The sequence below is a fragment of the Rousettus aegyptiacus genome, unplaced genomic scaffold, assembly GCF_014176215.1.
Source record: "Rousettus aegyptiacus isolate mRouAeg1 unplaced genomic scaffold, mRouAeg1.p scaffold_m13_p_5, whole genome shotgun sequence".
NCBI classification, from domain to species: domain Eukaryota; kingdom Metazoa; phylum Chordata; class Mammalia; order Chiroptera; family Pteropodidae; genus Rousettus; species Rousettus aegyptiacus.
Window position 1 is genome coordinate 95553900 of NW_023416308.1, and position 16951 is coordinate 95570850.

At 31.7% G+C, this 16951-nt stretch overlaps 1 protein-coding gene across 2 annotated transcripts in view; it reads right to left on the bottom strand.

The window, feature by feature from the left end:
• KIF18A (kinesin family member 18A) overlaps positions 1-16951 on the bottom strand; it is a 76193-nt gene that overhangs the window by 23672 nt on the left and 35570 nt on the right. Inside the window, exon 13 of one of the 2 annotated variants that reach the window (XM_036221681.1) lies at positions 9673-9941. In XM_036221681.1, the coding sequence (XP_036077574.1) occupies positions 9673-9941 (269 nt within the window). The remainder of the gene's footprint in view (positions 1-9672; positions 9942-16951) is intronic. The other variant, XM_036221682.1, reaches the window with a different exon arrangement.

A 16951-nucleotide genomic window follows, 5' to 3' on the forward strand; every position in this document is an offset into this window, starting at 1 on the left:
TCATGCTTATTTAAGATGGCGGAAAAAAGACATGCAAATAATCTTTTTAATTTACAGCAACATTTGCAGTTACAAATGAATAACTGAACACGGTCTTGTGTACAAGAACACTAAGGGCCAAATGACTTCTGTTGTTTATTGGTAATGATTAAATTTATTTGCCACGTGGGAAAATATGCGGAAGATTTAATTCGTAAACATTTTTGCTGCTTCATACTTATTACATATGGAATTAGAATTGAGATTCCCTATTTTTTTTAAATGAAATTTCCTCGTATACAAGTAATTTTAAGGGAAACTTAAACTTACATTGGAACTCTAATATTAAATCAGAGTATCTGTACTATAGTTTTACTAGTATCTTTTCTTTTATTGTACTTTGAGATAAAACCACTGACATGGGATGCAAAATTTAGGAAAAGGAAAGGTTAGGGACAGAAATATTACTAAATGTGTTTCCAGATGGATAATGAGGAAATCTTGACTTTTCATTTAATGTCAGAAATTTTATCAGTTCTATAAATAAACCTTGCTGCCAGCACCCCCATCCTGCATGGCACTCAGTGAGTGCATTTTCTGTTTTCCAGACCCAAAATAGGTGCATGTTTTATCCCAAATCAACATACATGTAGTTTGGAGGCAAAGATTTCAAGCCAACTATCTATCCCAAAATCAAGTACAGACATTAGTAAAGTAGTAAAATTAACAAAATTTAAATTTAGTTTCTTCTTAAATAAGTAATAAGGGGTTATAATATTAGAAAAATAAATAGTCTATGTAACAAACATATAAATATTATATCTTGGGAGATCTTTAATAACAAGTATGTAAGATATATATGAAGAAAATGTAAAACTTTGCGGAGGAATATACAAGAAGAATGAATATGGAGAGACAAACTGGGAATGAGAAGATTTGATATGAAAAATATGAAGATAAACTTAATTTATAAATTAAAAAAAAAGATTTTATTTCCTTAGAATGGGGAAAAAATTACTGTAAGATTCTTAGGGTCAGCCAAGAACATTTTAAAAAACAAAGAATAACAAAGTGGGACAAACACTGCTATATATGATTATAAATCAGTTATTAAAATAACTACTACTAGCTCTAGGATAGACAAAAAGGCAAAATAATAGGATAGAAATCCAATAAACAGAATTATATATTAAAACATAGGTGCCACAAGGATGGATTATCAATATACTAGACAAGAATGACAGGCACTTTGGAAAAAATTAAGTTAATTCTTGCCTATTATCTTACATTAAAATAAATTAGGAGAAAATGACAGTGAAAATTTAAAAACTTTTGAATGAAAGGAATTTTAAGGAATGATTCCAAAGTCAGAGAGAGAGAACATGCTATTTTATTATATAAGTTTAAAAATTTCAGTATTAAAAAGGAAATCTCAAAGAGAAAATGATAAATTTAAAGAAGACATTTGCAACATACATCTTGGAGGAGAGTTAATATCCCTTGATGATCTCACCTAGTTATATGACTTTAAATAGAATCTAAATGTTAACAACTCTTAAATTTATATTTCAATTTAGACTTCTCTCCTGAACTCCAGATTCTTATATCCAACTGCTTACATGATATCTTCACTTGGATGTATCTTAGGCAAATTTTAATTGCCTCAAATTGAACTCCTCATCTTCTACCACCTCCACCCTATAAAACTATTCCACCTGAAGTCTTCCCCATCTCTTTCGAAATGACTTGATCTTTCAGTTGGTAAGTTCAAAAATCTTAGAGCCATCCTTGATCTTTTTTCTCTCATATCCCAAATCCAATATATGTGGAAATTCTGTTGGCTCTATCTTCGAAATATTTTAGAGCCTGACCACTTCTCACCGACTCCTACTGCTACCAGCCTAGTCTGAGCCACCATCATCTTTTACTTGGGTTATTTGCAGTAGTCTGTTTCAACCTTCGCCGTACTACAAGCTATTCTCAACGCAGTAGCCACAGGGATGTTTTTAAAACATGACTGAGATTTGTTTCTTCTTTGCTCAGATCATTCCATGGTCCCTGTTTTGTTCAGAGTAAAGGCCTAAGTCCTTATAATGACTTAGCAAGTTCTAAGTAATCTGCCTTCCTTCTCTTTATCTCTATGATCTCATTACTATCTACTTTCTCTTTCTTTTCCTTTGTACCAGCAATTACATGTCCTTCTTGCCATTTCTTGAATATGCAAAGCAAACATCAGTGTTAAAGATTTTGCACTGCTTGTTCTTTCTAAAATGACTCCCGGATATCCACGAAGCTGTGAACTCTTTCAAATTTTATCAGTGAGGCCTACCCTGACCATGCTATTTAAAGTAGCAACCTCTCACTAGTCTCACTCCTAAACAGCCTTTATTTCTTTTTCCATAGCATGTACCACTTTCAAAGATTCTGTTAAGTTTACTTATATTTATTGTATTTCTCCTTGCACTAGAATAAGCTCCATGAGAGTGAAGAACTTTGCTTTGTACTTTGATGTATCCTTAGCATCATACAAGTGCCTGGCATATAGTAAAAGTTAAATAAAAATTGTCAAATAAATGAATATCCATATCTTAAGCTCTTGTAAATAAGTAACAACTTTTTACAAAGGATGAGTATGCTAGAAAAATGTTCAAACGATGGCAGGATCATTCATAGAAGAGACACATAAATAGATAGAAAAAAAGTTGCACTATATTAGTAAACAAAGGGAAAATGAAAATTAGATAATATTTATGACAATTCAATTGGCAAAGGATTAGTAAGTAATTAGCAAAGACAAAAGAGAGTGAGAGAATCCCAGACTTAATAGATACATCAACAACGACAAGGTATGGGCCTTATTTGGATACTGATATGAAAAAACTATAAAAAGAAATCATTTATGAGACAATGAGGGACTCTGAACGCTGATTAGATATTTGATGACATTAGGTATGAAGAAGGCATTGTGTTTTTATTTAAGGACACTAAGATGCAAATGGAAGAAATGATATGCTGTCTAGATTTCCTTTAAAATAATCCAGTGTACAAGTAGATGGGGTAGAAGAAAGCAAATGAGGGGCTCTCAAGACTAGCCATAAGATAATTCTTAAAGTTAAATGATGGACTTCAATGTGTATTTGAGAATGATTTTCTAAAGATTAAAAATCAAAAATATTTTAACACCAAAAGCTGGTGAGGCTGAGGGGAAAGGAGCTCATTTTCTTCTTACATTACTGATGGGAATTAAAGTTGGTATGATCATATAGGCAATCTTTTTTATAAACTTTAAAAAATGTGCATATTTCTTGAGCCAGAAATTTCACTTTTAAAACTTTATCATGGTAATAATCAGAGATGAGCACCAGGATAAATACACATATTTGCATAATGCAATATTATTTATAATAAAAATTTATTAAACAACCTAAATGCCTAATAGAATAAATTAATTATGGTTACTCTCATCAGACTTTTAAAAACACTATGTGTGTTTTAAATACAAAGAATTCAGTTGAGCTAGTAAATATTCTTTAAAGGTCCCTACAGCATCAGGAAAAAAAAATCAAATCCTACAGCATTTAGTATTTTTGAAATTTAACAACAAAACCTCTTGACATTACCTGTTTATAAGAGCATAAGAAAAGGCCAGTAATACATATGTAAGTTTAAGATGAATGAGACACCTTTGACTTGTTTTGCTTGAGTTAAATCACTTCAATTTTACTTCTAAAATGTGTTAAGACTATCATTTATAGTATAATTTTAGCAATATATGCTTTCTGGGTATTGCTTTATGTCTTCAGAAATTCGAATGTAAATTTCACTAGTTATAGTTTTTAAAATGAACTTCAATATTCTAAGAGTATAAAAAAATAAATATAAATGGCCTCACTTTATACCCCTTCTCTGTTATTCATCTTTGACTCTTTATTCATAAGGAATACAAGATACATAATTCATGGAATAGACAAGACATACTAAGCAAATAGTCTACAAAATCATGTGAACAAAATATTTAAACAACAAACTAAGAAGAAACATAAAACAAAACCCACCTTCTCATACGTTTTCAAAAGAAAATACATATTTATAATGTAACATTTCAAGTTTTTCCTTTTGACAATACTATGAAAAGGAATTCAGAACCAAGTGAATGTTTTGTATTACTGTTGACAAGTATAGTCTGTGCAATTACACTGAAAGTGAAATGTGGATTTTTAAATAAGGAATAATGATGATAATACAGCAGATGGTCATTATTTCTCAGTCTTGGTGTTAAAACCATATTTCCTCTCCAACATCTTGAATATATTATATGGAAAAAACCAAGGCCCAAAAGGTATGAGAGAATCTAAAAAAAAATTTTTTCTTTCCAAAGATCTCACCTAGGTCAGTTCTAATGTTGATAATTCTTTATTTAAAGAAAAATTCTATCTATCTATCTATTCACCCATCTTTCTACTTATCTCCAAATTTTCTGTCATCTTAATGTAAAAATATAACAGAAGGAACTTAATAATAGAGACCTAAGTAATTCAGACCAACCTCCCTACTGAAAGCAACTTAAAAATCTGGACAAAATATAAAAAACATGTGCTTGAAGACACAGGAGAGCTAACAAGACTGTGAAGAATTATAGGCAAGTATCAGCAGGTAGTTGGAGGTCAGAGGTAATCTCTGCATTTACAGGTATTTTCCCTGTGAGGTTCTTTGCTGATGCTGGAGGGGACAGAAATGCTCAGCAACACTGTTGAGAACTTTGTAGGTCTGGGGTGCTGGAACTGGAATTTAGGGCCCACTAAAAGGAGTTGTTTGTAAACCCTCCTTGCTTTGAGTTGGGATGCAAGACAGCTAAACTCTAAAGGGTAAATCAAGGGGTAGGCAGGTCCTTCACAGAGCAATAGTTCAATATCAAATTATCTCAGCCTCTAAAATTGGACTGAAATGAGTTTGGATTGTTTAAGCCACCAGGAGCCTGAAAGAAGCAAATGTAAATCCTCTCTGAAGGAAGACATTATTAGCAGAAGCTTCAAAGTATTTTTATAAATAATTCTACAAATACATGTTAATTAGCATGTATGTAAGAACATGAAACCATGTGAACAAAAACTAGCAGAAAGAGATAATAGAAATAGACACAAAGGGTTCCAGACTTGGCCCTTCTCATACCCAGCCTTTAAAATAATTACATCCATGTGTTCAGTAAAAATTTCTGGAAAGAAATGGAAGCTATAAGAAAGAATCATATAGAAATTCTAGCACTAAAATATAACTGAAACTAAGAACTTGATTGATTTAAGAACCATTTAATGCAGCTAAAAAGTAAACTACAAAACATGTGAAATTTCCAGGGTGAGAAAAAGCAATGACAAGCAGGAGAAGGTATAAAGCGTAGATACGATAAGGTACTATGCAATAAATTTGGCCTCCCAAAAGTAGAGGAGGAAGCAAACAGGGCAGAAATAATATTTGAAGATGTAATGGTTAAGAACTTTAGAAAACTAATGAAAGATAACCCAGATACAAATTCAGAAAGTTCTATGAACCCAAATAAGAGAAGCAGAAATAAAATCACATAGGCACAATATAGCAAAACTACTAAAACCCAAAGACAAAGGGAAAATATTTTAGGAAGCCAGAAGTCAGATTACATTAAAGAGAGCAACAATTAGAAATGAAAGCTGACTTCAACAGCAACAATGAAAGCCAGAAGATAATAAAATTTTTTTTTTCAAGTGCTAACAGAAAAGAACTAAACTGGAATTCTATACCCAGCAAAATAGTCTTCAAGAAAGATAAAGAAAATAAACACATTTTCATACGCATAAAAATTAAGAAAATTCATCACTGTAAAGAAAATGTAAAATGTTCTTTAGATTAAAAAAATGGTCTTGAATAAAGATGCAGAGATGCTGAACATACATAGAACAAAAAAGTAAACATAAACATTGACTGTATAAACAATAGAAATAATATCCTATGGGTTTTATATATATAGAAAAATAAAGTACGTTTTAACAATGGTATACATACATGTCAGGAGAGGGGTTAAAGGAATTAAAGAATTTTAAGTTTCTAGCACTGAGAAGAGGGTGGAAATAACAAATAGTTACTTTGATAAATAGACTTTGATAAGGCAAGGCTATAATCTTATCCAAAAGTTAACTACTAAAAGAATATAAAAAGAATGCATAACTTCCAAACTCACAGAGGTGAAAAATGGAATATTAAATATTACTCTATCATTTCAAAGGAAAGTTCCAAAGAAAAGGAATTTAGAATAAGAACAATTAGAAAGCGAATCACAAGACAGTAGATTTAAACCCAACTATCAATATGTTCATTAAGTACCTTAAGTAAAATATAAAGACTGATAAAGAGAACAAAAAAGGTAAAAATGCTAGGCAAAAGAAAAGTGGGGTAGCTACATTAACATTTAACAAAGTATACTTAAAGTTAAGAAAAGTTACTGGAAGAGTATCATAATAAAAAGATGTAAAAATTCTAAAACACACATATGTAAAAATATAATTTCAATAAAAGAAAGCAAAAATTGAAAGAACTAAAAAAAGAATGTGGTAGAATAGAGGGTAGGCAGAATACCCTCTTCCTCTAAAAGATGTCCATGCCCTAACCCCAGAACCTGTGAATATGTTACATGACAAAAAGGATTTTGCAGATGTGATTGAGGTTATGGAATTTTAAGATAGGAAGATTATCCTAGATTATCTAGGGGGCTCGACTAATCATATGAGCACTTACAGAAGGGAACTTTAACTATAGGCAGTAGAGATAAGGCAGAAGGGTAGGTCAGAGAGAATCAAAGCATGAGGATGATTTAATCTAGATGGAGAAGTGATGAAGTGGGCCACATCCAGGGAATATGGGGAACCTCTAGAAACAATGAATGACCCCGGCCACCAGGCAACACAAAAACACAGAGCCTAGCCTTACAGCTATATAGAACTGAATTCTAACAACCAGAATGAACCTAGCTGCACATGCTCCCCTAGAACCTCCAAATAAGAGACGTGGCTGGCTGACATCTTAATTTTGGCCATGTGTAACTCTAAGCAGATTCACCAGTTGAGCTTGCTGGACTTCAGACATGCAGGACTCTGAGAGAAATAAGTGTTATTTTAAATTAATATGGTTGTGTTAATTTTTTAGGGAAGCAATAGAAAACCGATACAAAAATAGAAAAACCCACAGTAATAGAGGAAATTTTTAATAGGTTTCCTCAGTATGTGATAAAACATATATTTAAACATAAGTCAATAAGAATAAGATTTGAAGAACACAACCAATTTGACCTAACTGACTCATATAGAATATTGCAACTAATGATTACAAAATATAAATTCTTTAAAAGCGTATTTGAAACATTTATACAAGCTAACTACATGCTTGGTATAAAAGAAGTCTGCACAAACTTCAAAAGATTAAAATCATACAAAATATTTTCTCTAAATACAATTCAATTAAGCTAGAAATCAATGACCTAAAAATAGGCTAGGATTTGCCACAGCTTTTTAATATTAAAAAATGCTATATGAGTCAAAGAAGAAATTATAACATAAATCAGAAAATATTTTGAACTAAATAAAAATAACAAATATTCTGTATCAAAACTTGTGGGATGAAGCGAAAGCTATGTTTAAAGGTAAATCTATAGATATAAATTATAAATTGGAAAAATCAGAAGCTGCAAAATTGTATTCTCTGGAGCATTTGAGATTTTGTTCTTGGGCAAGTCTTCAGTTTGGCTCAAATACACTCTTAAAAAAGTAAAAAAAAAAAAAAATCCAGATAAAATTAATGAACAAGCATTCATCTTTATCAGTTAGAAGGAAAAATAGCAATACAAACATAGTGAAAACAGAAGGAAATAAAAATAACAGCAAAGATAAGAGCAGATACAATGAAATAGAAAAGAAAATCCACAATGAAACAGAAAACAAACATCCAAGAGGAAAAAACAAGAAAGCAAATATTTTAGTGACAGGTCTGACAAGGGATAATACTAAAAGAAGTAAAATCAAATACATAAATCTATAGATATTTCCCTCGTCCTCTCTTAAAGTCTATTGGCATAGCATCAGTGACTGGAAAAAAAAAGAAGCAGAAGAAACTAGGTAACTTTTGGAAGTTGGAAAGCAGATGAATCAGATCAATGGGAAAACTAGAAGAGAAAAATCAGGACCCCAGCTATCATGAGAACTGCTTTGCCCCAGTCTGTGAACTCAGATAAAAAGACTGGGGAGTAGGCTATGAGATGACTATCAACGATAATTAGTAGATGGACTACTCCATATATTTACTGTAGTGTTGTAAGTTAAAACTCTCTAACAAAGTGGAGACCTCCCTAGCATCAACATTGGAAACAAAGAAAAATAGATTAGGGCCTTGGGAAGATGCAGACTTCCAGAAAGACATAAAAGTCCGGTGAGAGAAAAGAGCATGAAGGCAGGTGTAACCAGAAGAGAAACTCTAAAGTGCTCCAAACAAACAAACAAACAAAGCCCAAATCCTCAGATAAAGTAATAAAAACACTCCACCAACTCAAATGAGCAAAGGATACATTAGAAAAGATGAAAAGTCACTAGCAATCTGAGAATTGCAAATTTAAAAAGAATATATATTAGTCTAGTGTTGCTGTTATTATTTTGAGTTTAGGTAAAGAGAAAATAGGTATCTCACTGACATTTAGTATAGGAAAAATTTTTGAAGGTTTGACGGATTACTTCTCTTTTTAAAAAAATTATTTGTCCGCTGACTCAGAAAATCAGTTTCTAGGATTCAGGTACACATGCATGAATGTGAAGACACAGGCATGCTTCTCTGATGCCCTGTTCACCAAAAGAACAAAGGTTAAGTAGATTATGGTGCATCTATTCTCTGAATTCTCACAAGTGTTAAAAAAAATAAGTTAGATACGTCATGTATGTACACTAAAAATGTTCATAATAAACTTAACAAATAAACAATAAGTTGTAGGTTAGTATATAATGAGCTAGCATTCATATAAAACCTAATAAAAAGCTAGAGTTATGTTATCTAATAATCAAATTCATTCTCTCCTTCCCTCCTTCTCAACTCCACCCCCTTCCCCATTTCTGAAAGGATAATCAAAATATCAAGAGCCTCATCTCTGAGATAAAATGCAAGAATGGGGTTCTCAGGGAAGTTGAAAATGGTATTCTGTTTCTACATGTACTTCTGTATTGTCTGAAAATTTTTTAACCAAGATTATATGTTAGTTTTGCAATTAAGTGTTCCATGCGCACTTTTATGAGGAGAGATATCAAATGATCTGCCAACAGAAAAACAGGATATTCTACACTGTTAGTTGATCTTAAGAACAGCTTACTACATAAGAATTAATATTCTTAATTATAATCTCAGTCTTTAATAGAGGTCACATTTTAAAGGATGGAAGGAAAATTAGTCTATCAAAAATGAGGACCATAACTTACAGGTTTTATTGCTAGAGTTATTTATAACATCAAGCATACCTGCTCTTATTGTTGAAAGATACTGGTTAATTGAAATAATTCCAAATCTAATCTCTCCATTAATTCTCACAAAATAACCAAACCTATTAAAAAATTAACTGTTATGTAGATTGACATGTAAAGGAGGTTAATCTTCAGACACGTAATTATTTACTTAATCAATAAAAGCTGTACTTACAACAGGAAGTAGACTGGACTGGCGCAAGCTGTGGGAAGGCCATAAGATTGGAAACCCCTGGTAGACCGTTGTGCTTGGTACGTTCAGTAGTCTGGTCAGCCCAAACAACCACTTTTTTCCTCTCTACCAAATGCTCAATTTCTTTGAAGTCAGACTCAAAAGTAGCATTTAACAGGCCAGCTTCTTTTAATGTACAATACTGTTTTCTCAGAGTTGGTAATAAAGCATTCAATACTCTATATACAGAAGGTGACAAAAAGAGAGAAATACTAAATTTTAAATGCATTATATAGTTCTGTATAACACCAAAGTATTAGTAGATTTTCCTTTTAGAATATTTCAATCAAATACTTTAATATATTTTTAATTAAGTATATAGTGGAAAGAATCTTGGATTGGAATTACAAGCACCAGGCTGTATCTCAAATAATCTTCACTTGCTTCTATGTGATCTTGGATAAAGCACAGCTGAGATTTCTCCTCCATTATCTGGTAATCAATTAGATAGCAACTAATTGTAATAGGAGATTGTTTTGAGAACTGAATGAGTTAAATACATATAAAAGCTATTTGCAAAGCATAATATGATTTACAAAACTAATATATTGTTATTGTTACTAAATACCATGGTATTGAAATAAAAAATTAATATACTGTCAAATGATGAGACTCATTTTAGATATATAGCATTAAAAAAATAATAACAAAGGAACAAAACAACTTTCCTTTTGGTTAGCTCTTTATGGGCTAAAACAGTAACTTTCAAGCTATTCCTAGGGATTCCAAAGAGAAAAGTTATGGACAAAGATGGCAGGTACAGGGAATCGATGGGCCACTGGAGTCTTGGCTCTGATTCAGAATCTTCCCTATTATTGTCAATTAGAGCAGTACTAAATGTATCTTTTTATGTATTAGACCTCTGTGTAAGTGTTCACTAAAGAAATGTCACAGCTAACTAGCTATAAATTTATATACTCGGTCAATGGTTCCTAATATATATGTATGTTAAATTTATTGGGGTGACATTGATTAATAAAATTATATAGGTTTCAAGCGTACAATTTAACAATATTTCCTACATATATTGCATTGTGTGAATCAAAGACGTCGAACAACATAGATGATCTTGAAATGATTCAGTCTTGTTCCAGTTGACTTATAACATCCAGGAGATCAGAACTATTTGAAGTATGGATAGGTCAATGGGAAAAGAACAGGCATTAATTTTAACACACAAGGGTAGAATTGCTTTATTTTCTTGGAGTCTTAAATATTTAGATAGCAATACAAATAAATAGTCTGTGACACTTTTCTTTTTGGTGAGGGTGGGGAGTTCTCCATTTAAGCCAAGTAGGTAACGACTAAAAGAAAAAGTCATTAATCAGAAAGTCAATAAAAACAATTATTTATTGTGTACATATACTAATTAGGTGTTGTGCAGAAATTAACATAGCAAGCTTGAGACTGTTATCCTTAGAAACGCTTATGGTAAGATTGACCCTTGGCTGATATTTGAACCTTGGATTTTGACAGGGTTCTCATTTTCAAAACTGGTAAGAGTGACTCACTGAGCTTAAACTGTACAATGTGTTTTATGCTGAACAACTGCTTTCCTTCTGGAAAGCTTGGAATTTTGGTACATGATAGGCAAAGGTACATGCCTATTTGACTGGCTACCAATAAAAACCTAGGGCACTATATTTTTCTAATGAGATTCCAAAGTAGACGACATTGCACATGTGTTGTCCCAACATTTTGCACTTAAGCACATGCTGTGTTGGTTGGTCCACTGGAAGAGGATGCTTGACAGCTTCAATCTAGTTTCCTTTGGACTTTGCTCCATTCTCCTTTTCCTTTTGCTGATTTTGTTTTGTGTGTTTTGCTTTAATAAATCAACAATGAGCACAGCTATGTGATGGGTCCTGTGAGTCATCCTAGTAAATCGTCAAATCTAGAGGTGGTCATAGGGAACTACCACATATTTATGTATGTGTGTATATATGTTTGTATGAATGTATTTATACATTATTTTTTTGACCTGATATGTGTATATACTGTGAAATCATCACCATAATAACTCTAGTAAATATCCATCACCATACATATAGAATTTTTTTCCTTGTGATGAAAACGTTTAGGATCTCTTTTAGAAATTTTCAAATACACAGTCCAGTATTATTAATTATAGTGGCCATGCTGTATATTATATCCCCATAAATTATTTATGTTATAACTGGAAGTTTGTACCTTTTGACTCCCTTCACTTATTCCACCCATACTTCAACCTCAGCCTCTGGCAACCAGCAATCTGTACTCTTTCATCTATGAGCTTGTTTTTGTTTGTTTGTTTGTTTGTTTGTTTTTTTAAGATTCCACATATAAGTGAGATCATATGGTACTTGACTTTCCCTGACTATTTCACTTAGCATCATGCCCTCAAGATCCATGCATATTTTGGCAAAGGGCAAGATTACATTCTTTTTCTTTTATGGCTGAATAATATTCCACTGCATTTTTTTTTTTTTTTTTTAAGGCAAGGCAACTCTTGGTTGAATTCACAGATTGTAAGGACCTTGTCAGCTTACAATCCCATATTTTTTTATTTTTTAAGCCTACAGCACCTGGTCTTCCTAGGTGGTCTCCCACCCAAGTACTCACCAGGCCTGATCCTGCTAAGCTTGAGATCAGATGGAATTGGGCTTGTTCAGGGTAGTCCACTGCATTTTTATATATACTTTTTCCTTATCTATTCATCTGTTGATGGATACTTAGGCTGTTTTCACACCCTGGCTATTGTAAACAATGCTGCAATAAATATGGTGGTGCACAGATCTTTACCAATTAGTGTTTCTGCTTTCTTCAGATAAATACCTAAAAGTGGAATTGCTGGGTTATATCGTAGTTTTATTTTTAATTTTTTGAGGAACCATCATACTGTTTTCAATATGTTTGAAATTGGCTATATCAATTTACATTCTTATCAACAGTACACAGGAGACTCCTTTTCTCCAGATTCTCACCAACCCTCATTTCTTATCTTTTTGATAATATCCATTCTAACATATGTGACATGATATTTCGCAGTGCTTTTGATATACATTCCTGATGATTAGTGATGCTGAGCAACTTTTAATGAATCTTTTGGCGATCTGTACATCTTCTTTGGAAAAATGTCTGTTTAGATCATCTGCTCATTTTTAAATCAGATTGATTGCTCTTTTGCTATGAAGTTGCATAAGTTTCTTATATATTTTGGATATTAAACCCTTATCAGATAATTATTTGCAAATATTTTCTCCTATACAGTAAGTTCACTTTTCATTTTGTTGATTGCTTGCTTTAGCTCTGTGGAAGCTTTTTAGTTTGATGCAGTCCCACTTGTTCATTTTTGCTTTTATTGGCTTTGCTTTTGCTGTCAAATCCCAAAAAATCAAAACCAAGTCCAATGTCAAAAATTATAGAAGTTTTATTGCTTTAGGTCTTAAGTCTTTGAATCCATTTTGAGTTAATTTTTGTGTATGATATGAGGTAGTAGTGATCGTTTCATTCTTTTGTGAATGGCTGTCCACTTTTCCCAACACCATTCCCCATTGTATATTCTTGTCTCCATTGTTGTAAATTAATTGACCATATATGCTCGGGTTTATTTTCAATTCTGTTCCATTAATTTATATATCTGTGTTTATACCAATACCATACCATTTTATTATATAGTTTTAAACCAGATACTGTAATGCCTCTAATTTAGTTCTTTTACCTCAAGGGTGCTTTGGCTATTCAGGATCTTTTGTGGTTCCATATAAATTTTAGAACTGTCTTTTCTATTTTGGTGAAAAATGCCTTTGGAATTTTGATAGGGATTATACTGAATTTGTAGATTTCTTTGGGTAGTATGGACATTTTAATAATATTAATTCTTTCAATCCATTAGCACAGAATATTTTTCCATTTATTTGTGTCTTCTTCAATTTCTTTCATCAATGTCTTGGAGTTTTCAGTGCACAGGTCTTTCACTTCATTAAATTTGTTCCTAGGTATATATTCTTTTTGATACAATTATAAATGATTTCTGCATATTGATTTTGTATCCTGCAATTTTACAGAATTCATTTATTAGTTCTTACAGTTATTTTTTTCTTGATAAGAGTATTTAGGGTTTTTCATACATAGTATCAAGTCATTTGCAAATAGTGATGGTTTTACTTCTTTCTTTCCAATTTGGATGCCTTTTCTTTTTCTTGTCTGATTGCTATGGTTAGAACTTCCAGTACTATATTGAATAATAATGGTGAGAGTGTGCATTCTTGACTTGTTCTTGATTCTAGAAGAAAAGCTTTCAGATTTTCACCATTGAGGATGTTAGCTGTGGGCCTTTGTTATGTTGAAGTATATACTGACTTTGTTGAGAATTTTTATCATAAATACATGTTGAATTAATTGTCAAATGCTTTTTCTGCATTTACTGAGATGATCGTATGATTTTTATCCTTCATTATGTTAATGTGGTATATCACACTGAATGATTACGAATGCTGAACTAACATCCTTACGAACCTGAAATAAGTCCAAGTAGATCACGGTGTATGATCTTTTCATTGTATTATTGAATTTGGTTTTCTAATATTTTGTTGAAAATTTTTGTATCTATACTTACCAGGGATATTGGCCTGTAATTTTCTTTTCTTGTGTCACTTTGTCTGGTTTGGGTATCAGAGTAATATTGGCTTCATAAAATAGACCCTTCTATTTTTTGGAAGAGTTTGAGAAGAAATGCTATTAATTCTTCTTTGACTGTTTGGCAGAGTTCACCAGAGATGCCATTTGGTCTTGGATTTTTGTTTGTAGGGAGGGTTTAATCAGGGATTCAATCTTCTTACTAGTAATGAGTCTGTTCAGATTTCTTATTTCTTAATGATTTATTCTTGGTAGGACATATGTTTCTAGGAATTTATTCTAGGTTGCCCAATATATTGGTAAATAATTGTTCATGGAAGTGTCTTATGAGTTTTTGTATTTCTGTGGCTGAATTATACTACCTCCTCTTTCATCTCTGATATTATTCATTTAAGCCCTCTCTCCTCTATTTTTCTTGGTGAATCTAGCTAAAGGTCTGTTAATTTTGTTTATCTTTTCAAAGTACTGGCTCTTGGTTTCATTGATGTTTGTTCTGTTATTGTTTTTTTCAGTCTCTATTTCATTTATTTCTACTCTAATTTTTGTTATTTCCTTCCTCCAACTAACATTGAGCTTCCCCCCGCCCCCCTAGTTTCTTGAGGTATAAAGTTAGGTTGTTTATTTGAGATTTTCTCTCTTTCTGGAGGTAGACATTTATCTCTATGAGCTTCCCACTCAGAACTGCTTTTGCTGCATCTCATAAATTTTAGCATACTGTGTATCCATTTTCATTTGTCTCAAAGCATTTTTTAAAATTTCACTTTGATTTCTCTCTTGACCCATTGGTTGTTCAGTGGTATGTTATTTAATCTCCACATATTTGTTAATTTTCTAGCTTTCTTCTTGTAATTTATTTCTAATTTCATACCGCTGTGGTCAGAGAAAATGCTTGATCTGATCTCAGTCTTCTAAAATTTGTTAAGACTTGTTTTGTGGGCTAACATATGAACTACCCTGGAAAAGTTTTCCATTTCAATTTGCTATCTATTCATTTTGCTATCTATTTTGCCTTTTAGGTTTGTTTATATTTGTTTTATATATTTAGGTGCTCCTACATTGGGTGCATAAATATTTACAAATGTTACATCCCCTTGTTGGATTAACCCCCTCATCATTATGTAATGCCATTCTTTGTCTCTTATTACAATTGTTGCTTTAAAGTCTATTTAAAGTCTCCCTTAGCTCTTGCTTATCTGGAAAATTCTCTCTTTCAATTCTGAATGATAATTTTGCTGGGTAGCATATTCTTGGTTGAAAATTTTTTCTTTTAGCACTTTATATATTAAATCATCTTTTCGTCTCCACTCTACAAAGTCTTGCTAAGACAGTTTACAACCTCCACTGTTTTTGTCATTTGAATTCTTTCAAATTCTTTTTAAATATTATGATCTGTTTTAATATATGAGAAAACTAAGGTGGAGAAAGAGGGAGGTATAGATAGGAATAAAAGGGGTCAAATATTTGGTGATGGAAGGAAATCTAACTCTTGGTGGTGAACATACAATGCAATAAATATACATACATAGATGTAAAACATACCGTTGAATGACAAGTTGGAACTTATTTGATTTTGTCAATCAAAGTCACTCCAATAATTTTTAATAAAAAAGTGAAGGAGAAAAATAAAAGAAAGAAAACTAAGGCATAGTGGGGTTAAATAATTAATGCGAAGTTATACTGTCAGTATAAACTAGAATTCAAGATGAATCTCCAAATTCATACTTTTTCTACCATGATACCTTTATAATACTTTGGTTCACCAAATTTTTAAATAACTCAGAAATCTATTTTACCATTTTGAGGCAAAAATTTATCTTAAATGTGTTAATCTCTTTTTTTTTCATATAGCAAACATACATGATTAAAAAAATTAATGTTTCTTTCATGATTTTAGCTTTTGCACGTGCTTTGAGTGCTAGTTAATAAATATTCAATGTGTCTGTTTAAGGTAGAGATGTAGACAGTATGGGGAGATTAGGTTGAGCTTGTATCTATGGGAAAATAGCTCCCTAACATTTTTCCTTTCTTTTTTCTTCTTTTTAAAAATAACTACCTAAATATGATAAATCAAAGGTATGAAAAATTAATTACTAGTTATTTGAGAACACAAAAAGAACTCCAGTAGAATTTTAGACTAGCAGAAAGCCCTGAGAGAAATAAATTTCTCATTTTCCCAGGAAAGAAAAGTGATACCTAAGGAGTTGACTAACATATTCAAAGTAACAAAAATAAAGACTAAGTTATACTTTTTTACTATTATGTTTCAAAAATCAAATGATGTTACTGTAGAGCTAGTAGAGGGAGAATGAAAGAGCTATGATATCATCATATAAAAATTAGACAGTTGATGTAAAAAATATACATTTTTAGTAACTTCATAGTGATAGCAAAATATCATTCTGGAACTATAAATGCTTAAAAACTGCCTACTTAAATATTCAGTTGGTATTAATAGTAATTGCTTCTAAGAAGGGAAATGAATCGTTGGAAGACAGGAAGAGATAGACTCCTTTTCATTATATAGGTATCTTTGGAACTTTGCTTTACATGACATATAAAAGTTAGAATAATTTTTAAGAAAAATCTTTCAAACCTATAAAGCACT